At 48.4% G+C, this 25,781-nt stretch overlaps 1 protein-coding gene across 2 annotated transcripts in view; it reads left to right on the top strand.

Moving 5' to 3' along the window:
* Positions 1 to 25,781, top strand: part of SEC31B (SEC31 homolog B, COPII component) — a 1,155,786-nt gene that overhangs the window by 893,553 nt on the left and 236,452 nt on the right. For both annotated transcript variants that reach the window (XM_085603885.1, XM_085603887.1), the window contains exon 22: positions 24,555 to 24,616. In XM_085603885.1, coding sequence (XP_085460011.1) covers positions 24,555 to 24,616 — 62 coding nt within the window. The remainder of the gene's footprint in view (positions 1 to 24,554; positions 24,617 to 25,781) is intronic.

The following is a 25,781-nucleotide window of genomic DNA, read 5'->3' as shown; positions in this document are numbered from 1 at the left end:
GGCGGACATGCTGCCCCAGTGTCCATAGGAGGCCAGGACCCGGCTCGCCCAGGCTCTTGCTGAGGGGCGTGATGCAGCAATGTATTCCATTCGATGTGGACTTGACACCACAGACTCGCTGGGCAGAGCGATTGCAACGACGGTGGCGATTCGTCGTCATGCCTGACTGAGGTCCACGAACTTTTCAGGGGATGTCCAGAGCACTCTCATGGACATGCCCTTTGATGGCTATCGCCTTTTTGGTGACAAAGCAGTTAGCACGCTGGAGCGCTTTAAGGACTCTAGGGCTACGGCCAAGTCCTTGGGTCTGTCGGCCCAGCGCCAGCAAACTTCTGCTTTTCGCCCCTTTCGTGGCCAAGGAAGGGGTGCCCCCGCACGTTCGTCCAGCCACAGGCCGCAGAACCAGCCTCAACGCTGTTGTGGACGTGGATTCCGCCGTGGCGGAGCAGGGGGACAGAGAGCCGGTCAGTCCACGTCCGCTCCCGCAGCATCTGCCTCAAAGCCTTCCTAGTCCGAGCTTTCAGGCCCATTCCATGCCAGTGGGAGGCAAAGTTCACTATCACCTGCTCCACTGGCGTACCATCACTTCGGACAGGTGGGTGCTGCAAATCGTCCTAAGGGGCTACTCCCTCCCCTCCAGCCATGCCACCGCTGTACCACCGCATGTCGGGGGATCACTTGCAACTTGTGCAGGAGGAAGTTACGGCCCTCTTGGCCAAGGGGGCCATCGAGCGCATTCCTGGTCCAGAAGTAGGACAGGGTTGTTACTCCCACTACTTTCTGGTTCCCAAGAAGGGCAAAGGGGGCCTACGCCCTATATTGGACCTCAGTAGTGTCAACGCCTTCCTCCGGAAGGAGAAGTTCAAGATGCTAACATTAGGTCAGGTTCTGGCTGCCCTAGACCCTGGAGACTGGATGGTAGCATTGGACTTGCAGGACGCTTATTTCCAAATCCCCGTCCTGCCGGCCCACCGGCGTTACCTGCGGTTCACGGTAGGCCACGAGCACTTTCAGTTTACCGTGCTCCCCTTCGGCCTCACCAGTGCCCCTCGGGTGTTCACGAAAGTGATGGCAGTGGTCGCAGCTCATCTGCGCAGATTAGGGGTTCCAGTCTTCCCCTATCTCGCCGACTGGTTGTTGAAGGCGGGCTCGCCCCGAACAGTCGTCTCCTACCTCCAGACTACGGCCGACCTCCTGAATTCGCTGGGGTTCTCCGTCAACGTGCCGAAGTCACATCTGAGTCCCTCCCAGAAGCTCCTCTTCATCGGAGCGGTTCTGGACTCGGCGCAGTTTCGGGTCTATCCTCCCGAACAGCGGGTTCGGGATATTCAGGCTCTGATTCTGATCTTTAAGCCTTTATCCTGAGTTTTGGTAGGATGGCCCTATGGCTGCTGGGTCTGATGGCCTCCTGCATCCTGCTGGTACATCACGCCAGGTAGCGGATGCGGGCTCTGCAGTGGGACCTGAAATTCCAGTGGGCTCAACATCAGGGCAACCTGTCCGACCACGTCCTGATCTCGGAGGGCACTGCAAAAAAGTTGCAGTGGTGGCTCACGGACCGCGATTGGGTCAGTGGCAGATCCCTTTCCCTACCCCAACCGGAGCATGTAGTGGTGACGGATGCGTCCCTCCTGGGATGGGGGGCCACATGGGAGAGGCGGAGATCAGAGGCCTCTGGTCTCCGGCGGAGTCCTGGCTCCATATCAACCTATTGGAGCTGCGGGCGATCCGGCTTGCACTGAAGGCATTCCTTCCCTGTGTCCGGGGAAGTGTAGTGCAGGTGTTCACGGACAACAGCACTGCCATGTGGTACTGCAACAAATAGGGCGGGGTGGGGTCGTGAACCCTTTGTCAGGAGGCTCTGCGCCTCTGGACATGGCTGGAACATCAGGGCATCACCCTGGTGGTTCAACACCTGGCGGGCTCTCTGAACGCCAGGGCGGACAAACTCAGCTGTCGGTGCATGATGGATCACGAGTGGCGTCTGAGCTCAGACATAGCGCAAGGTCTCTTTCGGCAGTGGGGAGAGCCTTGGTTAGATATATTCGCCACCGAAGAGAACGCGCAATGTCATCAGTTCTGCGCGTTGGAATTTCCAAGGCGGCACTCGCTCGGAGACGCTTTTCGTCTCGAGTTGAGTTGCGGTCTGTTATACGCCTTTCCGCCTATACCACTTCTGCCCAGAGTGCTGAAGAAGATCAGGCGCGACCGGGCCCAGTCATCCTTGTGGCTCCGGATTGGGCACGAAGATACTGGTATCCCGAGCTACTCAGTCTGTCAATCGATCCCCCGATTCGACTGCCTCTTCAGGAGGACCTTCTGTCGCAGCAGCAGGGGACGGTCCTCCACCTGAACTTGCCTCCTGAAGTCTGTGATGTCATTCTGGCAGCCAGGCGTCCCTCCACTAAAACGGTAAACGCCTGCAGGTGGAACAGATTTGTGGCATGGTGCACAGCTTAGGCTGTGGATCCCCTTTTCGCCCCTCTTTCTGAGGTTCTCCTCTTTCTTCTTTCCCTGGCCCAGCATGGCTCTGCTCTGGGCACCATCAAGGGATATCTTTCAGCTGTTTAAGCCTTCTTGAGGCTTCCTGATCAGACTTCTCTTTTTAAGTCCCCTGTTGTAAATAGATTCTTGAAAGGCATTACTCACATGTTTCCTCCTGTTCCCTTTGTAATGCCTCAGTGGGACTTGAATATGGTGTTAACTATCTGATGTGCGCGCCCTTTGAGCCACTTCATAACTGTGCTCTTCGTCTTCTGACTCTCAAGACTGCTTTCCTGGTTGCCATCACCTCTGCCAGAAGAGTGAGTGTACGCCAGGCTCTTTCTTCTAAACCTCCTTTCCTCTCTGTCCATCAGGGCAAGGTCGTTCTGAGTACTCGCCCTTCTTTTCTTCCTAAGGTGGTTACTGCCTTTCACATGGGGCCACAGGGGCTACTACTGACTTGGGGGAGTCCCTCCGCAGGACATTTGTCAGGCAGCTACGTGGGCCTCGCTTCACACGTTTGCCAAGCATTACTGCCTGGACAGCCAAGTCCGGAGAGACTGCTTCTTTGGCCGTTCCGTTCTCCAGGACTTCCTGGTGTGATCTTGGTTCGAAGACCCACCACCGGGGTTGGTATTGCTGGGATATCTATTCTAAGGTAGGGAATCTAACTAATGTGTTTCTTTCAGATGCACAAGTTATTTACCTTCGGTAACGATATATCGGTAAGAAACATTAGTTAGTTAGATACCTTACCGCCCCACCTATCCTCCCCGTTCTGCGAACCGATATCTAGGGTTAAGGTCAACCCTTGCAGGGCCCTAGTTTCATGGCACCAGTATCGGTTTCTTGCATGGCTCTGCGTTCCTGGCACGGAAAGCTATGTACAGAACTGACGTCAGCGCGCGAGTGCGGCGTCTAAGTACTTCGATGTAATCACGGTGACCACGACGCCGACGACGGACGCGGAGCCGCAGACGACGCCTAGCGACGCGCAGGGGTACTGCTGACAAAAAATCTTTCCGGATCCAGCCTGACGCCTGGGGATATTCTAAGGTAAGGAATCTAACTAACTAATGTTTCTTACAGATATATCGTTACCGAAGGTAAGTAACTTGTGCGTCAGGGCCTTAGATATGGGTAAGCAGTAGACTTTATTATTCCCTACCTATTTCCACTTTGATTAAAAACTCCCCCATCGCTATGGGAGTAGTAAAAAACGATCCAAATATCTCAACTGAATCAATCGCAGTTGAAAGTTGTCAGCGCTCTGGCCAAGAGTTTGGCCTCAACCTTCTTAGCCTCGTCTAGTTGTCCTCCTTCCCATTCCCATTGCTGTCTAAGGTCTTGTAGGGGCTGGGTGGATTGCTCTCCAGTGACCTATACATACTAGAAACCCTTTTCCTCCCCATAGGTTCTATAGTCAGTTTGTCTTCAAGTATCCTGAAATCTGGTGTGCCGCTAAGCTCTTATTTTAAAGTGTCAAGAGTATGTCTAATCAGTAGGTAGCAGTAAAGTTGCGTGTTATGTCAACAGAATTCTGCTTTAAAGATCTTAAAATGCCTTGGTGCGCCCCCTCTTTCAAGGTATGCTTCGGCCTCGTGATCCCAAGGTGGTCCAGATTCAAACTCGAATAGGCATGACACCTGCCCAGTTATCGTCTGCAACTAGGTGGAGTTTCCGTAGTGAGTTTATTCTCCCACTTAATTCATTTCAACAGACTACGCCAACGGATGACAGCCTAGTCAGTGGAGGGTTTGAATGAAGGATGTTGGACCGTTATAGCATGGCGACAACCTTATCTATGCTCTCAGTCACATTCCGACCTATGGGAAGGGTCCAGTCTGTCACAGAAAAAGCAATCCATTAATGGACCACTTGGGATGCTAAGCAGTTTAAATATCAGCGACCCCCAGAATCTCAGCACATGTTGGTTGGACACACTTACTGAAGGAGACTCTAGGGTTTTCCTAAACCACTGGACGGTCCAAATATCCGATCTTAGATTCTTGAAGAGGTTACAGGTGAGTGAATGTGGGTAGTTTTGGAGTGTTGTAATAGTTTGGGGAAGAAGGATCAACTTGAAGGTTGCTGTTCCAGCGTCCACATGTCCTTTCAGACATGAGGCAGAAGTGATGCCATATTAAGACTTCAGCATCTCTGAGGGAAGCTAGAAAAGAAGATGCCCATGTACTTTTAGCTATCAGCTACTGGGCACCACCTCTCCATTCTGCCATTCATGTATGTCAGGAGTACATAGAGTGATTTACCTTAATTAGCTAGGAGTCCAGCAGCATCACCATAGATATTGAGTTTATGCGTAGGACGAGGCACGCTCTGATGTTTGCATAAATAGGAGCAGATCATCCACATATATAGGCGACCTGTCCGCGATGTCACTGCCTCACCCTAGGCCTGTGCGTCTCTCTATAGGGTATAAGTGGAATGAGCACCATTGACCCTTACTTGAGCCCTATCAGACCATATATTGGGTGTGAGAAGTTGGCCTGATGTATGATGTCACCTCCCCAAGCAGGAAACCTATTGTCCAAGCCTCCCTTGCCGGGATCACTCCCAGCAGCAGGAGGTCAGACTCGTGTCTGTGGCAGCAGCATCCATTTTGTGATGCTGAGGCTCTGGTTAGAGTTAAACAGCAAAGTAGGATTTTAACATGTCTCTCCCTCTAGAAGGGAGGAATAATATCCTCATCACCAGAAATGGTATGGGGGTATTATTCCAAAGTGTTAGACACCTTACACGACATGTTTTGATAAAGCCAAACCATAGTTACCATAACCGTTTAAGATTATAAGGCACTTTAAGAGTATATGGTAGGCTATATCATAGAACAGCTATAAGGACATGGTTCCGAAAGCTGCAGACAGGCTCAGCTCATGCTAGAGCACCATCTCACATGTTACCAAGCACTCTGCCTCCAGGATTGTTAAGGCCTGCCATAGGAGTGGCTGATAGGTACACATGTGTCTATTTTAAGGGTAGATATAGGTATACTATATCTAAGCAAGGGGTGATTACACGACCTTGCCCCAGCTGAGTGATCAGCCAGTTGTGTCTGATTGGAAGGCCAGACCAGGGGTGGCATAATACATGCTGCAGCCCCTGGGAGGCCTAGGGTACACCTATGCCCTGGGTACCTAGGGTACACTGTACAGGGTCCAATAAGGTGATCCTTACCAATTGGTTATGTACCTAGGGTACATGGAGTCCATTTTAAAGAGAGAACAGACAGCCTGAGACCCTGAATGGCAGGATCTCAGGCCAACTAAGTCGAAAAACCAGCTAGACACTAGGCAAAAAGTTGGGGGTAACCATAGTCAGATATCCACCTTCCTACACAACCCCCCCCCAAACGAAAGGAGATAAGGCTGGCCTTGACAAGGTAAGCCTCTATTGCCTAAGTGGCCATATAAGGAAGAACCAGCACTGGCATGGTTACCCCCTGTCTCATGGTCCACTAAGCAATCCCTCATCCTAAAGGTATCATAGGGTCTCCACCATAGGGAATCTCTACCTTTGGTGTGTCTTTGCAAAGTAAAAGGCTGGTGTTGAGATGGAGTACTGAAGTGAGTGTCCTCAAAGTGAGGCCTCAGCTTCCTCCAATCATCCTCCACCATGGATGCCTTTCTTTCTTTCACTGAGTTGCACTGTGCTCTCAGGGTCAGCCTCTGGCTACCTAAAGCTGGAGGCTGGGTCCCTTTTGTGGGCTTACAGGTTTGGGGCCCTAAGGTCCCATGTTTGCCTGTGCCCAACAGAATCCTTCTGGGGGAGGTCCCTAACTACCTGTAAAGGGGATCCCTCAGGAATGTTTTTACCCATCACCTGGCTAGGGCTACTAGCCAGGCAATCCTCATTCTTTTGATGGGGGGGTTCTTGTGGACAGGGGCCCTCTTGGGGTCCACTGGCCTCCCTGACCTCTGCAGCCCTGGGCTGATTGAGGCAGGGTAGAGAGAGGCAGGCTACCTGCACCAGACTGGGTCCCACCTTGGAAGGGGCCACTGACATCAGAGGCTCTGCCAGGCCAGGCCTGGCTACCTCTGGGGCAGTTCCTTCACAAGGGGTGAGGTCAGATCCCTGAGGAGGCTGACCTTTTCCTAATGTCTGGGGGAGAGGGAGACTTTTCTTCCTCCCCACTACTCTCTGTTTGTGTGGAGTGATCCATAGTTTCAGGCTTCACTACACCTATGTCAGTCTGAGTATGGGCTGAGACCATTACAGCCTTGCCAACCTTTTCAGGGAGGCACTCAGTTTGGGTTTGAGCTGTGACTGTCACAGCTCTGCCAATCTCTACAGGGAAGCCTGTCTTTGCCTGGGCTGTGGCTACCACTGCCCTTCCAACCTTTTCAGGGAGGAAATCTACTTGGACAGGGGTTGTGACTGGCACAACCCCACTACCCTTTTTGTGAAAGGCCTACCATTTTAGAATGGGTGTCTTGTTCAACTCCAGCCCACGCTGAGAGTTCTAAGTCATTCCCCAGTAAGCAGTCCACAGGCAAGGTTGGAGACACTGCCACCCTTTTAGGGCCAGTGACACCTCCCCAGCTGAGACATACCTCTGCCATGGGATGACTGTTCTGTTTGCCATCAATGTTAGTTACCTGGTATGAGAAACCAGGCAAAAGCTGCTCAGAGGGAACTAGCCTATGGGCCACCATAGTGATGCTAGCTCCAGTGTCTCTGTAGGCCTCAGCTTTTCTACCATTGATGTAGGGCTCCTGTCTGTACCTACCCAAAGTGTTGGGACAGGCAGTGAAGTTGGCAAACCCCATGCCACCATCACAGACAAGAGTAGCTGCTGTAGGGGAATTGGCTAAGCCAGGATCCCCCTGTGTTCCCCAAGAAAACCCAACCAAATTTTTGGGGGCACTCTCACCACCTGGGGGATTACTGCTGACAGTAATAGGTGGTGTGACAGGAGTAGTTGGAGGAACAGTTTTGTTTTTAGCCTTTGGGCAACTGCTGTCAGTTTTCCAATGCCCAGGAGTTTTCAGTTTCAGTTTTTAACGTCTTTATTTCGAATATTCTTCATAAAAGACAAAATATTTACATACATATAAATAATAACAATATTACATAATCAATGATATTATATGAAAATTAAGCGTAAAGAACAATAGAACAAAAAGAATTAAGAATTGATTAAAACCTCAATTAAATTAAATATGTGCATAAAGACGACAAGAGAAGATTATTATTGAACAAATGCATATAAAAAGACACAACATCAATACTGGTCGGAGACACAATCTAGTAAAGTAACGTACTATATGGGTTTTTCATGACGGTATGTTACAAACTGTCTTAGACCTTAATAACCAAGCCCATCCAAGGAATTTGGCCAATCCAATGGAAAGACATTCAGAGGTGTTAGTTCTTAGAATGAGCAAGGCTTCACTGCTCGACCGGGTCTTTAATCTATAGCATATAGGCTTTAGCCACTTGTGGCGTGGTTCACGGTAAGCATTACAAACAAACAAGAAATGACCTATTGTTTCTTTATGGTCAGTACAACATGGACAAAGTGAAGTCGCCGGCTTCTGCCAACCACTGGTGAAGGCCCGTAATGGCAATGTACCTAGACGGAACTGAAAGTAAAGTTTCCTATCTAAGGTTTTGACAATTACATCCCAAAAGCACTCGGTATGAGGGACTATTTTATGTAGCAGGAACAGACCGGTCAGGTTCGGTTTCTCTGAAAGAGCAGGAGTTTTACACTCATGGCAGTAAGGCTTTTTAACTGTGGTAGAGGAGGGAGCTTGGGACCCACCACCCTGTGTGGAGTTTTGGGGCCCTGAGGAAGATTTCTCTTTTGTTTTATCCCCACCCTTCTCTTGAGGCTTGGTGGTATCTTTCTTTTGGTCACCCCCCTGATTTTTAGGCCTAATCCTGGTCCTGACCCATTATCTGCCCTCTTTCCCAATTCTTGGGGAGAGGTCAAATCTGAGTCTACCAGGTGTTGATGGAGAAGCTGGTTCTGACAATTACTAAGGATCTGCTCCCTCATAATCAAGTTGTACAATCCTGTATAGTCCTGCACCTTGCTGCCAGTTAACCAACCTTCCAAAGCCTTAGTGGCACAATCCACAAAATCAGACCAGTCCTGTGTCTGTGTCTTCTGGGTGTCTCTGAACAACAACCTATATTGCTCAGTGGTTAAGCCAAACCCATCTATCAGAGCACTCTTCAGGACTTTGTAATTGTTAGCATCCTCATCACTGACTGTGAGGAGCTTGTCTCTACCTTTGTCAGAAAAGGAGAGCCACAAGATAGCTGCCCACTGACTCTGGGGTACCTGCTGTACTTTGCAGGCCCTCTCCAAAGCAGTCATCCACTTGTGGATGTCATCCTCATTCTGATATGGGGGGGACTATCTTGCTTAGGTTTCTATGGTCATAAGACCTATCCCTATCTCTAGGAATGTTGCTGCCACCAGTGGGTTCTGACCCACACAATTTTTGCTCTCTAGCCAGAGCAAGCTTCTCCTTGGCAAGGGCAAGTTCTTCCCTCTGAATCCTCAGATTAGCTTCCCTCATTCTGGCTTCATGCTCCTTTCTCTCAGGGGAAGTCATTCCCCTGTGAGAGGAAGCATTAGAGATGCTAGAGACATGGGAGCGGATGGATTCCCTTGAAGGGGATCTGTCTCTCCTGCTTCTCTGGTTAAGCCCACTTGGGGGTCTGTATGGGGGGACCCCATGCAAACTCCCATGTAAGCTTAGGTTAGCCTAGCTAAGTCTTCCTGCTTGGCCCTGGCTGTCTACCTCTTCATCTGAAGTCCCATCGGACTCATCTGTAGTGGGTAGACCCTTATCTACAGCTATGGCACCATACTTGGCAGCTCTTTCAGCATCATAGGCCTCCAGAAGCTCCACTAGCTGCCTAAGGGTAGGGTTGGAACCCTGTTTTAATCTCCTGGAGGTACACAGTTGTCTCATCTCCTGGAAAGTGAATGCATCATATCTAGAGGGAATCTGTCTAGGATTCTCCTCTCCTGAGGGAGTATCAGTGTGATCTCCATTCATGGACATGATTCTAGTGAGGGTGTGGTGTGTGCACCTACCTACACTAGTTGTTTCTACTAAACCTCTCTGGTAGTTGTAGTCAGGGTGTGTTACTCCCTTCAACCTACAACCACTAAGTCCAGTAGGACTTAAGTATTATAATCTATGTTATATGTACCTAAACAATATCTGTGTGATCTTTCAATTTAGTATCTCAAGATTACAATGGTATTACAACAGCAAGCTCAGATCCCAACCGCTGCTCACCAATGTGAGAAGTTGGCCTGATGTATGATGTCACTAGTTCTAGTGTACACCTTATATCAGTCCAAACAACCCTTATGGTGATTGGTTGTAAAGTCAACCTTATAGACCAGCTATCCTAGTGGTAGCATGGACAAGAGCAGTCTTAGGCTAAACTCTGAATGGCATGTGAAGCCAGCTGTGATACCATATATAATCCCTTGAATACCAAATGAAAGGACACCACAACAGATATATATATATAATAAAGTGTATTTATTCTAGTCAAACCCTCAGCACTCTTTATGAGATTAGAGGTAAGTACAACACAGTCTTATTTAAGCATACATTAAGTCACACAGGTAAGTAATACAGTTAGGCCCTAGGGGCCACGCAAACCATATACTAAAGAAGTGGGATAAGGACCACTGTCACGGAAATAGGATAGGCCTAGGCCTAGGGAATCACTGGGGCTACACTACACTAGCAACAGTTAGGAAGTGGGAGGCCCACGGGATTCAGGTGCAGAGTGGAAACACTCACGCGTAATGCGTAAAAGTCGATAGAATTACTAGCAGTTAGAAATTAACAGTTTAAGGACACTTCTGAAGCAGCTAGAGAGTCGAGACTCCGAAACTAAGACCCTAGGATAGTCACTACCCTTGTGAGCACCGAAGTACCCAAGTTACCTAGCCCACGGACTGCGGGTGCATAGGTGTGAACTTGCGTCGGGTTTCGTCGTGGACTTCTATGGATGCCTGAAGGAAAGTTGCTGACAGGCAGTCAGTGAAGAGTGTCCGGTGGATCCCAAGGCTGGGATCAAGAAGAGAGGATACCTGCAAGCAGAAGGGACAGAGTCAAGGTCACTAGCCAGTGACCACGTGGAACCAGGAAGGAACCAGGCGATGTCGTGAAGATTGCAGGTGAAGGTGAAGCTTGTCGCTGCAGCCACGGGGACCAGGAGACGTCGAGGACGACCAGGACCAGGATGCGAGCTGTCCCACGAAGGCTCTTGCTGTCGGCGGCGTCGAAGTCGAACTAGGACTCACCAAGCCTTGGCAAGCGGAACCCACGAAGAACGGAGGGCTTGCTTCTGGTGCAGACCAGGAAGGTCTGGGGTGCTTCTCTTTTGCAGGAGGAGCCAAACCAGCAGTGAAGATTTCAGGGAGCGTCGTCACAAAGGCCACTAGCCAACGGGCAAGCAACCGGACAGACGCGGCAAGCAGGAAAATGCAGAAGGGCCCCACGCAGGACTCATGGAGTGTGGGGTGCTGATCTTCGGTGCAGATGGTGCTTGGGGTTGGGGCTTCTCAATCCCCGGTGCACTACTTCGAGGGTACCTCAGAAGCTGCGCTGGAAGATACTAGCCACTTTTCCCAGGTAGCCGGTCCCACGTCTCTCGTCGCCTCCACGGATCTCAGCTCGGCTGTGGATGTGGATCAGGGTCGGAGAAGTCTGGAAGTCAAGGCTCTGGTCGGGCTCTGCAGTCGGTCCCTCGTAGAACTTCAGCAAAGCAAAGGGTAGTCTCTTGATGGTGCCTGTTTGCACAGGGTAGCCACTCCTTGGCCACAAGGGAGATTCTTCAGTCTTCTTCTTTCGTCGAATGTCGAAGGTCCAGAGTTTCTGTTCAAGTTGCAGGTTCAGGATAATCTAATCTCCTGGGGCCCAGCTACCACTCTTATCCAAATCTGGGGGGCTGGGTTACCTGCTAGGTCACGCCTTATGGGTGGGACCTGGGAGGGGGGTGGTTACACCCCCTTCCCTTTGTCCAGTTTCGCGCCAGGACTGGGGCTGGAGTGCCCCAGCACCGGTTTGAACTGGACTATGCACGGGACAACTTGTGTGCCCCAGGCATGTCTCATTCCTTTCAGCCCTCCCTGCCCCAATACACTAAAGTCTGTCTGGGGAGGTGCTAGCACCTCCCCAAGCAGGAAACCTATTGTCCAAGCCTCCCTTGCCGGGATCACTCCCAGCAGCAGGAGGTCAGACTCGTTTCTGTGGCAGCAGCATCCATTTTGTGATGCTGAGCCTCTGGTTAGAGTTAAACAGCAAAGTAGGATTTTAACATGTCTCTCCCTCTAGAAGGGAGGAATAATATCCTCATCACCAGAAATGGTATGGGGGTATTATTCCAAAGTGTTAGACACCTTACACGACATGTTTTGATAAAGCCAAACCATAGTTACCATAACCGTTTAAGATTATAAGGTACTTTAAGAGTATATGGTAGGCTATATCATAGAACAGCTATAAGGACATGGTTCCGAAAGCTGCAGACAGGCTCAGCTCATGCTAGAGCACCATCTCACATGTTACCAAGCACTCTGCCTCCAGGATTGTTAAGGCCTGCCATAGGAGTGGCTGATAGGTACACATGTGTCTATTTTAAGGGTAGATATAGGTATACTATATCTAAGCAAGGGGTGATTACACGACCTTGCCCCAGCTGAGTGATCAGCCAGTTGTGTCTGATTGGAAGGCCAGACCAGGGGTGGCATAATACATGCTGCAGCCCCTGGGAGGCCTAGGGTACACCTATGCCCTGGGTACCTAGGGTACACTGTACAGGGTCCAATAAGGTGATCCTTACCAATTGGTTATGTACCTAGGGTACATGGAGTCCATTTTAAAGAGAGAGAGAGCAGACAGCCTGAGACCCTGAATGGCAGGATCTCAGGCCAACTAAGTTGAAAAACCAGCTAGACACTAGGCAAAAAGTTGGGGGTAACCATAGTCAGATATCCACCTTCCTACATTGGGCATAAGTTAATAACTGATGGACTCCCTCAGATGTTAAGCACTACTCAATGGCCTCTTGAAGCATGGAAATCCGGTCTATTGTAGGCAGGTAAATCTGACTTTAGACTTTGAAATTTAGACTTAACTCATGCCTCCTTGGAATGAACATTTAGATCATCTGAAAGAGACTATTAGTTATGGATTTCTTACCTTAGAATTACCCCCAGGCGTCAGACTGGATCCGGAGAAATGTTTTCGTTGCAGTACCCCTGTGTGTCGGTAGGTGGTGTTGGTCGACTCCGCGTCTGTCGTCGGCATATTAAAGTCGGGATGATGTTGCGGTTTCTACTTAGACGCTGCCCTCGCGCACTGACGTCAGTTCTTCCTTTTTCCGTGCCAGCCAGCGCAGATACGGAGAAAGCAGTACCTCTAGTCACTTTTTGGCTGCTATTTTTCAACTTTTGTCAACTTCTTTTTGAGTCGTTCGACTCCTGGTGCACGTAGGGATATCCCGTCCTCAATCCGGCTTCAAGGCTTGCGACTCCTGTGGCAAATTGATGTCGGTTACGGACCTGCACCTAGTGTGCCTTTGGTGTTTGGAGCACGACCCGAAGTTGTGCTCCGACTGCCGGACCATGAACCCGAAGTCTTTGCGTGGCGGTCCCGAAAGCTTCTCGAGGCCCGGCAGTCCACTCCACACCTCTCAAGGTCCTAGTCGAGAGAGAGGTCGCGGGACTGTTCGTGGAGCCATCACCACCACTCATCGTTGAAGTCTTCGGTTAAGTCGAAGCACAAAAAGAAGGCGAAGAAGCATTGTCGCTCTTTGCATTCTCCCCGTCCGTCGGCCGACGTGGGTTGCGGAAGGTAGTTGTCCGGCTCCGCCCGCGGAGCCTGTTGGGTCGACTCCGAGCCTCCCTCCCTCCCTTCCCGGGAGCCGGAGCGACCCCTGCCCAACTTTGTCGTTTTTACGCAGCCCTCCACTCGATGTTTGGGTAGCCCGACTCCGCCGGCGCGCCTTCGGGCCCCGCAGACTCAGCTGGGGGTTCTAGACCTTCGAACCCGGCAGCTTCGGCCCCGGCACTTCAGGGCCCCAGGGATCCAGGCCTGGATCTAGATCGGCGCTGGTCGACCTTACGACACCTCCTCCGGCATAGAATCCACTGACGACACCTCCACCCCTGGTTGTGTCCCCAGCCAGTGTCGACCCCGGCCTCCACTCTGACCTGGAGCCGGACCGACGTCGACCTATGCCGGATCCGGCCCGAGCGGTACGTTTGTACCATTGGTCTATCCTGGTGTTTCTTTTCACCCTTAGTGGCAGCCAGAAGAGGACGAGGAGGACTGGGAGGGGTCTGGTGACCCTTTAGCTGACCAGTTGAGTGAACAAGACTGGAGAGAGGAGATGAGTGATGCCAGTGGTCTGGATACCTCTCCAGACCCTGGTATGCTTTCTCCCCCTACCGTGGCTGTGGAGGAGGGAGCCTCATGTGCAATGGTGTTGCGTAGGGCGGACGGGCTACCCACTTTTCCTCTCCCAACACCCTACTCCTGAGAGCTTGGTGGTCCAAGCCTCTACTTTTAAAGGCACATTCCCTACTGCTCCCCAGATAGGGAATCCAAGGAGCTGGATCACCTTGGGAAGAAGTGTTGCGTAGGGCGGACGGGCGACCCACTTTTCCTCTCCCAACACCCTACTCCTGAGAGCTTGGTGGTCCAAGCCTCTACTTTTAAAGGCACATTCCCTACTGCTCCCCAGATAGGGAATCCAAGGAGCTGGATCATCTTGGGAAGAAGATATTTTCTTCTGCCAGCTTGGGACTGTGGTCGGTGAACACTGCATGTCCTTTGGTTCGTTATTCCCACTCTGTGTAGGATACGGTTGCGCAGGTGCTGCCACAGTGTCCAGAGGAGGCCCGGGCCACTCTCTCCCTTGCAGTCGCCGAGGGCAGAGATGCAGCGAAGTATACCATTACGTGTTGGCTGGACACCGCCGACTCGCTAGGGAGAACAATTTCCACGTCGGTAGCCCTGCGACGCTATGCCTGGCTGAAGTCCACTGGCTTTTCGGGTGATGTCCAATCGACTCTTTTGGACATGCCGTTTGATGGCCATCGCTTTTTTGGCAACAAAGCGGACAATGCACTTGAGCGCTATAAGTATTCTAGGGCTACGGCCAGATCCTTGGGCCTCGTTACCACCTCTTGCAGTCTGCTTTTTGCCCCTTTAGTGGCTACAGAAGGGGCGCCCCACCACGTTCCCCCCAGAGCCACAGGCCTGTGCAAACTGTTCAGCCTCTGTGTGGCCGGGGATGTGAGATCCAGCATCGTGGGTCAGGGGGCCAGCAGGCGGGCCAGTCCACCAGCATCCCCTCTGCAGCAGCCTCCAAACCCTCCTAGTCTGTCCTTTCAGTGCCACCAGTTACCAGTGGGTGGCAGGATCCGCCATCACTTCCCCCATTAACACACCATCACATCGGAGAGGTGGGACGAAGTAGGTCGTGGCTGTTATTCCCACTACTTTCTGGTTCCCATGAAGAACAAAGGCCTGCGTCCTATCTTGGATCTCAGGAACATCAACTGCTTCCCCTGGAAGGAGAAGTTCAAAATATTGCTATTGGCTCAGGTCCTGTCTCCCCTCAACCCTGGAGACTGGATGGTGGAGTTGGACTTGCAGGATGCCTATTTCCAAATCCCCGTCCTGCCGGCCCCCAGATGTTGCCTACGGTTCACTGTAGGCCACGAGCACTTTCAGTTTACCGTGCTCCCCTTTGGCCTTCCCAGCGCCCCTAAGGTGTTCACGAAAGTCATGGCGGTGGTCACAGCTCATCTGCTCAGATCAGGGGTTGCAGTCTTCCCCTATCTTGAGGACTGGTTGTTGAAGGCAAGCTCGCCCCAAGCCGTCGTCGCCCATCTCCAGACTACGGCGGACCTCCTGCATTCGCTGGGGTTCACAGTCAGCGTGCCAAAGTCGCACCTGAACCCTTCTCAGAAGCTCCTTTACATCAGAGTGGTTCTAGACACAGCACAGTTTCGGGCCTATCCTCCCGAGCAGCGAGTCTGGAATATTTGGGCTATGATGCCGATGTTTCAGCCTCTATCCCGGGTTTTGGTCAGAATGACTCTGAGGCTACTGTGTTTCATGGCCTCCTGCATCCTGATGGTGGATCATGCCAGGTGGCACATGCGTCCTCTGCAGTGGGACCTGAGGTTCCAGTGGGCACAGCATCATGAGAATCTTTCTGATTGCGTCCAGAACTGGGATTGGCTCAACGGCAGATCCCTCTCCCTTCCCCAACCAGAGTTCACAGTGGTGATAGATGCATCGCTTCTGGGGTGGGGCAGCCACATGGGAGAGGGGAGATCAGAGGCCTCTGGTCTCCGGCGGAGTCTGCACTCCACATCAACCTTCTGGAGCTCCGGGCGATTCGTCTTGCAGTGAAGGCATTCCTTCCCTCTGTCCGGGGAAGAGTAGTGCAGGTGTTCATGGACACCACCACCGCCATGTGGTACTGCAACAAACACAGCAGGATGGGGTTGTGGACTCTATATCAAGAGGCTCACCGCCTTTGGACATGGCTGGAACATCAGGGCATATCTCTGGTGATTCAACACCTGACAGGTTCTCTGAACGCCAGAGCGGACGAACTCAGCCGCAGGCGTATGATGGATCATGAAAGGTGTCTTCACTCCGAGGTGGTGCAAGGTCTCTTTCAGCAGTGGGGAGAGTCTTGGTTCGATCTATTCGCCACCGAAGAGAACGCGCAATGTCAGAAGTTCTGCGCGTTGGAATTTCCAAGGCGGCACTCGGTAGGCGATGCTTTTCGTTGCAAGTAGAGTTGCGGTCTTCTATATGCCTTTCCGCCTATACCACTTCTGCCCAGAGTGCTGAAGAAGATCAAGCGTGACCGGGCCCAAGTCATCCTTATGGCTTCGAATTGGGAATGAGGAGTCTGGTATCCCGAGCTCTTACACATGGCCATCGATCCTCCGATCAGACTGCCTCTTCAGGAGGATCTTCTGTTGCAGCAGCAGGGGACAGTCCTCCTTCTGAACCTGTCCAGCCTCCACCTCCTTTGGAGTGGCAACAGTTGACAGATTTCGACCTTCCTTCTGAAGTCTGTAATGTTATCTTGGCAGCCAGGCGTTGCTCCACCAAAACAGTATACGCCTGTAGATGGAACAGATTTGTGGCATGGTGCATAGCAAAGGCTGTGGATCCCCTTTCTGCCCCTCTTTCAGAGGTCCTCCTCTTCATTCTTTCCTTGGCTCAGTAGGGCCCTGCTCTGGGCACTCTCAAGGGCTATCTTTCGGCCATTTCAGCCTTTCTTCGCCTTCCAGATCAACCTTTTTTTTTCAAGTCCCCTCTTGTAAATCGTTTTATGAAGAGTATTACTCACATGTTTCCTCCTATTCCTTTCGTACTGCCTCAGTGGGACTTGAACCTTGTTCTGACTCACCTTATGTGCCCTCCTTTTGAGATGCTACATAACTGTCCTCTCAGACATATATATTAGTTATGGATTTCTTACAGCCCCAGCCATCCTCCACTTTCTGCGAACTGACTTCTAGGATAAGGGACTTCCTTTCAGGGCCCTAGTTTTGTGCACCAGTGGTCAGTTTCTGGCATGGCTCTGCACTCCTGCCGTGGAATGTCGTGTAAAGTACGGACGTCAGAGCGCGAGAGCTGCGTCTAAGTAGATACTGCGTCGTCATCATTGCGATCATGAAGCCAACGACAGACGCGGAGTAGACCGAAGCCACCTACCAACGCGCAGGGGTACTACTATGAAACAAATTCTCCGGATCCAGTCTGATGCCTGGGGGTAATTCTAAGGTAAGGAATCCATAACTAGTCAATATATCTTTATTTTGGCAAACCATAACTAATATATGTCTCTCACAGATATATCGTTATCGAAGGTAAGTAACTTGTTCTTTAAAACTGGAGGTAAGAATTCTTAGTAGACCAGGCATTAAGATTCACTACAGAAATGACTGGATCCTTCCTCAGTGCTCCTCCCTTTCATGTATCAATCCAGTGCTGCCTGTCTCCAGCACCAACCTCCTACCTTAGATATGCCCCCATCCCAATTTTTAAGCCTAACCACCTCCCCTCTCTGAGACCCATCATGCGAGTGAATGGCGTCTCCTCACTCTTCTGGGCACAGGATGTGCTGTAGTGCATCTATGTGCTATAGTGCATGCATGGTTAGAGTGAAGCTACTATCTGATAGAGGCTTTTATCAGCAGATTCCTTACCTTTGAATTTCTCCAGGTGTTCGAGTGGATCCGTAAGATTTTTCATGAGCACTACCCCTGCGTGCCAGGAGTTGGCGTTGATCGACTCCGCATGTGTCATCATCCATGCCGGAAGTGACCTTGCAGTACCTCTATAGGCTTAACCTTGGTGCGATGACATCAGTTCTTTTCTTTCCGTGCCAGCCAGTGCTGATCCGAAGAAGCGCTACTCCTCACACACTATTTGACTAATTATTTTCATCATTTTGTCGAGAGTTTTGAGATTTTCCTCCTGGTGTAATAATCATCTCGGAAGACAGGTTTTAAGCCCTGCGGAACTTGTCACCGGCTGAAGTCGTGCTCCAATTGCAGGCCCATGAGCCTGAAGGCCTTGAGGGAGAGGTCCATAAAGCTCATGGCAGCACTGCATGCTACTCCACGCGAATTGAGGTCCCGGTCAAGAGAAAGTTCCAGGGACTGGTTGTGGAGTCTGAAGTAAGCATCATCCCACTCCAAATCCTCGGGACATTCAGGCAAGTTGAGGCACAAGAAAAGAGCAAGAAGTTGGAACGCTCTTGGACTTCTCCTCGTCCATCGGCTGACACAAGTGAGCATCTACATTCGAGGCCTGGGTCCTCGGAGCCTGCGCCTGGGCTGTCTCCGGGCCGCCTCAATTTTCTGGGAGCGACCCCCTGTCCAACTCAAAGAATTCTATGAGGCCATGGGCCTAATCTGTGTGTGGCTCAACCCCTTTGATGCGTTTGCAGGTACCTCAGGGTGCAAGGGGGCCCCATCTGGACCGCGCCTCCGGCTCCAGTGCGCCCCCTGGATCAATTCCTCGATCTGGACTGGCGCCCGTTGTAACAACTCGACCTTCTCCGATGCCGATGCTCCTGGCGCCCACCAGCGGTGCCATCCCCAAGGACAACTGGGTTTTTGGGGAATGCCAAAACTTCCCTTATGGACATGCCCTTTGATGACAACCATCTCTGACTCTAATGGTCCCTTGGCCAAAATAGTCATGGCTATTTTGGCCAAGGGACCATTAGAGAGGGTTCCAGTGCCAAAAGTTGTCTGTGGTTGCTATTCACGCTACTTTCTGATTCCCAAGAAGGACAAAGGCCTTATTCCTAGTCTAGATCTCCAAGACCTCATCATCTTCCTGAAGAAGGAGGAATTCACAATGCTAAAATTGGCTCCATTTTTGTCGGCCCTGGTAATAGAAGACTGGATGATAGCGTTGGACTTTCATCAACTCCTATTTTCACATTCCCGTCCTGCCTGTCCATCGACCCTATCTGCTGTTTACGGTAGGCCACAAGCATTTTCAGTTCACTTTTCTCCCTTTTGATCTTTCAAGCGCGGCCGGTGTTCACCAAGGTGATGGCAGTGGTTGCAGCTCATCAGCACAGATCAGGGGTGTCAGTCTTCCCTTATCTCGATGACTGAGTGGCTCGCCACAGTCCGTCATCTCCCACCTCCAGACTACTGTGAACCTCCTGCACTCGCTGTGGTTCACTATCAACATGCCAAAGTCATACCTGACTCCCTCTCAGACTCTACCTTTCATCTGAGCTTTACTGGGAACAGTGCAGTTTTGGGCTTATACTCCCAAATGGCAAGTCCAGGATATTCAAGCTATGATACCGATGTTTCATTCTCTATCCTGGGTTTTGGTGAGACTTACTCTGAGGCTGCTGGGCCTCAAGACCTCCTGCATCCTGCTAGTGACACATGCCCTCTGGCATATGTGGGCCCTGCAGTAGGACCTGGAGTTCCACTGGGCGCAGCATCAGAGAAATTTCTCCGACTTGGTCCAGATCGCGGAAGGAACTGCAAAAGATCTGCAGTAGTGGCTAACTAACTGCGATAAGGGCAGGGGTACCACTCACAACCAGTCTTCCGGATCCAGTCTGATGCCAAGGGAAATTCAAAGGTAAGGTGTCTGTGGCTAGATATAGGCTCTATCAGATAAGGCATTACCAAAGGTAAGTAGCTTGCTTGTCTCCCGCACTCCTCCATTTACCCACTTGAGAGACACCCTAATTTCCAGCTATAGAGTAAAGTGACAAAACTAAGTATCGAAGTGAAAAATAATAAAAAGAATACCAGGTGAAGTTTAGAGCTTTGGCCAAATGTACATCAAATTAACCAATTATTTAACAGCATGGTTATTGAAGGACCAGTCTTAGGTTTAACAGCTATTTCTTTGGGTGATGAATTACTTGGCCATGGCAGCTCAGAAAACACCTGGAAAGAAGTGGCAGTTTATTTTGAGCAAGAAACTGATGACCATGGTAGCCTCTATAAAAGAGCATCTGGAACTCAAATAATATTGCCCTCATTTCTCTTTGTCGGTTAGTAGTTTTCTACTCCAAATCTGAGGAAATTATAAACGGCAATCTTTGGTCAAAGTACATCATTTTTGATGAACAATTCCAAAGATCTCCTCCTCTATATCTTAAATGGTCTTGGCAGAATACAATTATAGTCCTGCACTTGCCCTGGCTTTTGGAGAAATAGATGTAACTCGATGAGGTGTACTAATGGAGAAATCGGGAAATACAGTCAGCCTCTTTTACCTCAGTGGGAGGATATTTTTTAGTAGATTACTGACCCAGTAAATCGTCGCTTTAGATTTACCTTTCTTGTTAACATGGGAGACCTTTTGTGACACAAATTGGAGCATTTGGACCAATTCTGTAGATCCTTGTTCTTCCAGTTTACTGGTTTATCTGACTTAAGGTCTTACACTTCTCCTCTTTCAAATCATGCTTATGGTTAGTAATGAAAGATTCAATTGCAAAGTGAGCATATATGCACAAATTAGAGTTTTTTTTATTGATTTGAATTATTTCAGTATATTGTTAGATAATGGCCTTGGTCAATGGCATTTAATGGAAGAGGCTTGAGTCCCGCAAGATTCCTCTTTGTTCATCCATTTCCGATACTGGTTGAGCCTTCAGGAAGTCTGGGAGATGCAGTGCCAGGTCATTAGCAGATGAGACATCTAAAGACCGTGCCTGTAGTCCATCTTGATCACTAAGCTCTAAGAATTTAGAAGAAATTGCCAATGGGCTAAAGGGATTAGAGAAAGTTATCCTGTGAAGATGATCAGGAGGTTTGCCATCTAAGCTCAAAGTATAATTAGGGTACTGAAGTCCAGAGAAGAATTTGGGAACAATAGGCATGACTTCAGGTTTTCTGGAGGCCAGTGAGAATTCTTGCCTTTGGCCTTAGAAAGTTGCTTCAGCCCAGCAGACACCCACGTTGGAATTGTGTTTGACAGCTCCAGGCTTTATAGTCTGCCTGTAGTGGCCAATGGGGAAGGCTATGCCATACTTTCTACGTAAAAGTCTTCCCAAACTTTGATATCTCTTCTATCGTATCTGCTAGAGTAAGAGCGGCTGAAGCGCATCTATGTTTTAAGGGATGTGATGATCCAAGTACCGTAGCACCAGCCAGTGTAAAATCTGTAATATGAGCAGCTGAAGAATCTGGAGCATCTACATGCTGAGGACAGCCTCCTAATCTTACCTTTTAGGATGCAAGGCAGAGGGAAAGCAAGAGGATGGTGACTGAATTATACATGACATCTCAGGATAGACCTTTAATACTTAGTCTGCAGGAAAAGGGAGGGTAGATCTGTGATGTGTGTCCGAGCAATCCATACTAAATTTGGAAATGTTTAGCTTTACATTTGGTACTTTCACTGGCATCATGTTGGGCTCAGTTGAACAAGCTTTACAAGCCATGGTGATGCCTGTGACGTCAGTTAATTTCTTCTTACACTTTCAAAGATGAAGGTCCGGAACTGCAACGGTTATTACAGTTGTTTTGTTTGATGTTTCTTTCTTTGAGTCTTTCCAAATAAGTGTTTAGTCTTTTACAGGTTCTTTTTGCAGAAAACCTATCTGTTAAAGATACACAGCTTGAGCATATATTGTGCCCTTTAAATTCTTACAACAGTTCTTCATGTTATTTATGTGCCTTTATGCAATTAGTCATTAAGGGAGAAGGAAGGCCAAACTTCTTAGGGCTTCCTAAAGTCTAAATCAAAGTCTGCTGCTGGGACCAAGTGTTTAGAGTGCATTTCTCCGTTTACTAGAAGCTTTTGTCCTAGGGATCTTGAAAAATATAAGTTGAACCATTCTGCTTCAAACCATAAGAAATCAAAGAGGTGTCTACATTTCATTTTCTTAGGTGACTATTCAAGATATTCTTCAAATGAGCTTTTCTCCTAATGGAGCTTTGACTCGTTTATTGGAAGCCTTTCAGAAGACCTTTTCTGGCTTTTTTCTCCCCTACTCCCAATTTTGAGAGCATAAGAAAGCCTATGCGTTGGTATTTGGCAAACAACCTGATGTGGAGTCATTGCCTCGGGTCTTGTCTCCTTTACTGTAGTTGGCATTCACTCAGTCGTATTACTTAGACTTATGTTTCAGTCCCTGTGCGCTTGGTATGTATGGCACTAGAGATGCCTCCCGGTTATGGCATCAGCAACCTTAAATCTTGTTCTTGTATGAAATCTATACCTAAGAGACCAGGCAAAGGACTTAATTATTGGGGTAAAGGGTCAAACTTGTCTGGGATGGAGAAGTCCAGGCAGGAATATTTCCAAAGGATTAAGCATTTAGTTTGGACATAATCACATACTTTGACTTTTAAGGATCCCATAGCCAAGAATGAGTAAGATTATGATGAGGAAAGTGAGTAGGTACTCGTAGAATGTACACAGCCATGTATGTTGGTGGATTTGTTACACACCTATGGTTTGGGTACTACCTGATTTTAAGGCATTTTGCTAATGTAATTGAGAAGGCAGAGGAGACTTTAAGCATTGCATTACGCTCGTAGGTTCTTCTTGGCACAAGGCCCCACCCCTCCTCACACTGTGACATTGTTCTGCAAGTGGCTGGTATGCCTTTCTGTATTATTCTCTTTAACTTTTTGCTGTGCTTCTCACATAGCCCCCTGTGGTTAGGTGGACACATCCAATAATACTACATCGGACCGCTCTGTTGCATACCGTCACGATAGACATGGCACAAAAGATTCCCCCATGTTTATGTCAGTTTCGCCACATCTTCTTAATTATGTTGAATATGTACAAAATATTGTTTGTGTTTAAATTACTCTTTTCTATATATTTTTTGCTTTCCATATGTTAACCTCCTTTTACATTTTTGTTGCTACCCCAAAGCATTTCAAACCTATGTAGCTTTTCATCAAGGGTCTCTACATAGCAATAAATGTAATACAGCTATACAGTGCCTTGCATTAGAAGGTTGTAAAATGTACCTCCATTCACAGTTCACTTATTCTTACTGTCACCTTTAAACTAAAGTTTATCATACAGTAATGTCACTTTATCAGACAGTTTGTAGTTACATGATTACATCACAATCAAATATTCCTTAATCTCCTTCAAGGTTTGCGGTCCTCCTTTAATGGCCCCTTACAAGGTGATTTCCGTTTTCTCTGTAAACTTACTCTTTTGAGTCACCAAATGTATCCTATTTCGGATGTTGTGTTAACCCACAATTTGCAAAACTTTTAGTTCAAACAAATCCTTCTTGCGTTTTATTTCCCATTCTAAGCACTGAGTTTCTCTTAATCAGCTACTACCTTTGTTCCTTCTCTCCAGTGGAGAAGTGTTTTCACAAATCCCTGTCCACGCATTCCTCATAACCGGCTGCCATGAAACTGATGTCCATGTTCGTGACACTTTTGTTTCTTCTCCTATACGTTGACAAATAGCAGCAACGTCCCCTTCCTATGGTCCTTCAGCTGCAAATGCTTCCCGAGTCCTTTTATTTTCCATCCCATGACATGCCAGTTTGGTGGCTCACTTCTTCTTAAAAATGGTCAATAATTGCGTTTGATCCTTGGGTCTTACAGATTTACATTCTTTTTTACAAGAAGCTCTCTTCCATTCGCTCTCAAACTTTGCTACCCTGCACAAATATCTTGACAGAATAGATTGCTCCCCTTATACAAAAGCATTCTGCCGAGAGTATCCTATTTCACAAAAAAGAAGGTGATGTTAAGTGCACTTTTTTCTTATCTTCAGCAGGAAAAACATGTTTCTTACTCCAATTCTAGACCTACGGAGGTTGAACAATACATAAAAGATATTAGAGATTTAAATTCTTGATTTTGCTACCAGTTCTATAGCTCCTACATGCTCTGGACTGTCTAGTTTCTCCTAGATCTCTAGGATGAGTATTTTCATGTTCCAGTAGCCGAAGTATACCATAGTCTAGCGGTATAGGTCAGCCTGATATGTCAGTCTTTTCTGGAAAATATCTAATGGTAAATGGCCTAGAGCATCCATTGATGTATAAAATGGCAATAGTTATAGTTTAAAAACGCCATTGTACTCTCAATTAAAATTTGATGCCTATAATCACCTAAATCAAATTATTTTTAGACAGAAAATGCCACCACCAATCTCAAATACAGGTCAATCAGTGTGTTTCAAATCTGATTGATGTACACATTGTTTATATATTCACAATTCAGTTTAAATCAATGGGAGCAGTCGCAGACTGTGTTTCTGGTGCTGAGTTAGCCAGAGGGTTACATAACAAGTACCACTGTCAGTATGTGAGTGTGGAATCCCTAGTATCCTGAAAATATCAAGCCACAGGTATGCTGTAGTTTAACCTAAATTATATTTCTATACGTTTACTATGTGTAAGTTGAAAAGATATAATCATTGAGAGAAGTTTAGCATTCGATTTACAGTTGTATTTAGGGGACAACACACAAGTTGATAATTGACAAGAATTAAAGCTGATGTGATGTTAACCTTACTCTGTGTTTTTTATAGGTGGAAGTGTGGAAGGCTGGAATGATCCTCCATCCATCAGGGGTGGGCTTCCACGAAAAAAGGTAAGCTGTTCTTCCTAGGGGTGTAAGTTGTCGTGCATGACCAGGAGGCCATAAAGAGCCCTAACTGTAACAGTTTTGAATCACAGAAGCTTGGAAAATAAACACCCACTCTGTCTCTTTTCCTACTCTCTCCCCTTCTCTCCTCCCCATTCTGTTCCCCCTCATTTTTCTTCCTCGCCCCAATTGTCCACTAATTAAGTTGTTTGATATAATTCATTTGTAGTTCAACTCCATTCGTACTTTTTCAAGTGTCATATTTAGGTGTCATCATTTTCTTGTAGTACACTTGCAGTACTGCTGTGAACAATGAGCTGCAACAGGACAATTTAACTGAAAATAATTGAAAAAATTTATTAGAAATAAGTTCATATTACTATTGAAGCTACTCTGATGGAACAATAGCACTGCCCATCGTTTGCCTTGGCCGTGCAGGAGCTGTTTTCACACAAGTCGGATAATTAGAGATAGTGTTTGTTTTTAGGTCTCGGCCTGACGTAAGCAGCACATGCTCTGCTCTCGTCTTACGAGGCTTCTTAGAATCGATTCGATTCCAGAAGCCGCGTCTCAGCTCCGCCTTAAGTTTTGATTTGTGCACGTCGTTTTGCATCACGAATTATGCCAAAGGCAGTGCAATGATGCACTGAAGGCATGTCAATAGGCGCTTGTTGCCACCCTGTCTCCTTTAAGCCCCGCCCACCGGCATTTGATCTTTTACTTGCGGCGGGAGACAGTGTCTCCTAATTAGCCGCTGCACACTTTTTTGTGTCTCCTAATTAGCCCCTACACACTTTTTTGTGATCATTCCCCTTTGGCAAAGGCAGCCGCATGTTTATAATTGCATTGCGCTTTCACTTTAAGGGAAAGCGTGATGCAATTATAAACATGCGGCTGCCTTTGCCAAAGCCAAGAGCTTTTTATGTATTTTTTCTCTTCCGTTGCACATTTGTGGGAAAATCTCACGTTGAAAGATATGCTTTATACGGCCGCTCCATCGCATGTGCACAAAATAAACTTTTCCTAGCTTTGTCCTTTTTCTAAAGTAATTATCGTGATCGGAAAATATGCTGAAATCGACAAAACGTGGGCAGAAACAGGAAAGCAGGCGCAGCTCTGTTCAGATTCACATATCTGAGAGGATACGGCAAAAGAGCTGTAAAAGCAATCT

This window comes from Triturus cristatus, chromosome 1_2 (genome assembly GCF_964204655.1).
Source record: "Triturus cristatus chromosome 1_2, aTriCri1.1, whole genome shotgun sequence".
In the NCBI taxonomy this organism is placed as follows: domain Eukaryota; kingdom Metazoa; phylum Chordata; class Amphibia; order Caudata; family Salamandridae; genus Triturus; species Triturus cristatus.
The sequence above is the reverse complement of the archived record's forward strand: the minus strand, read 5'-3'. Positions and strand labels throughout refer to the sequence as shown.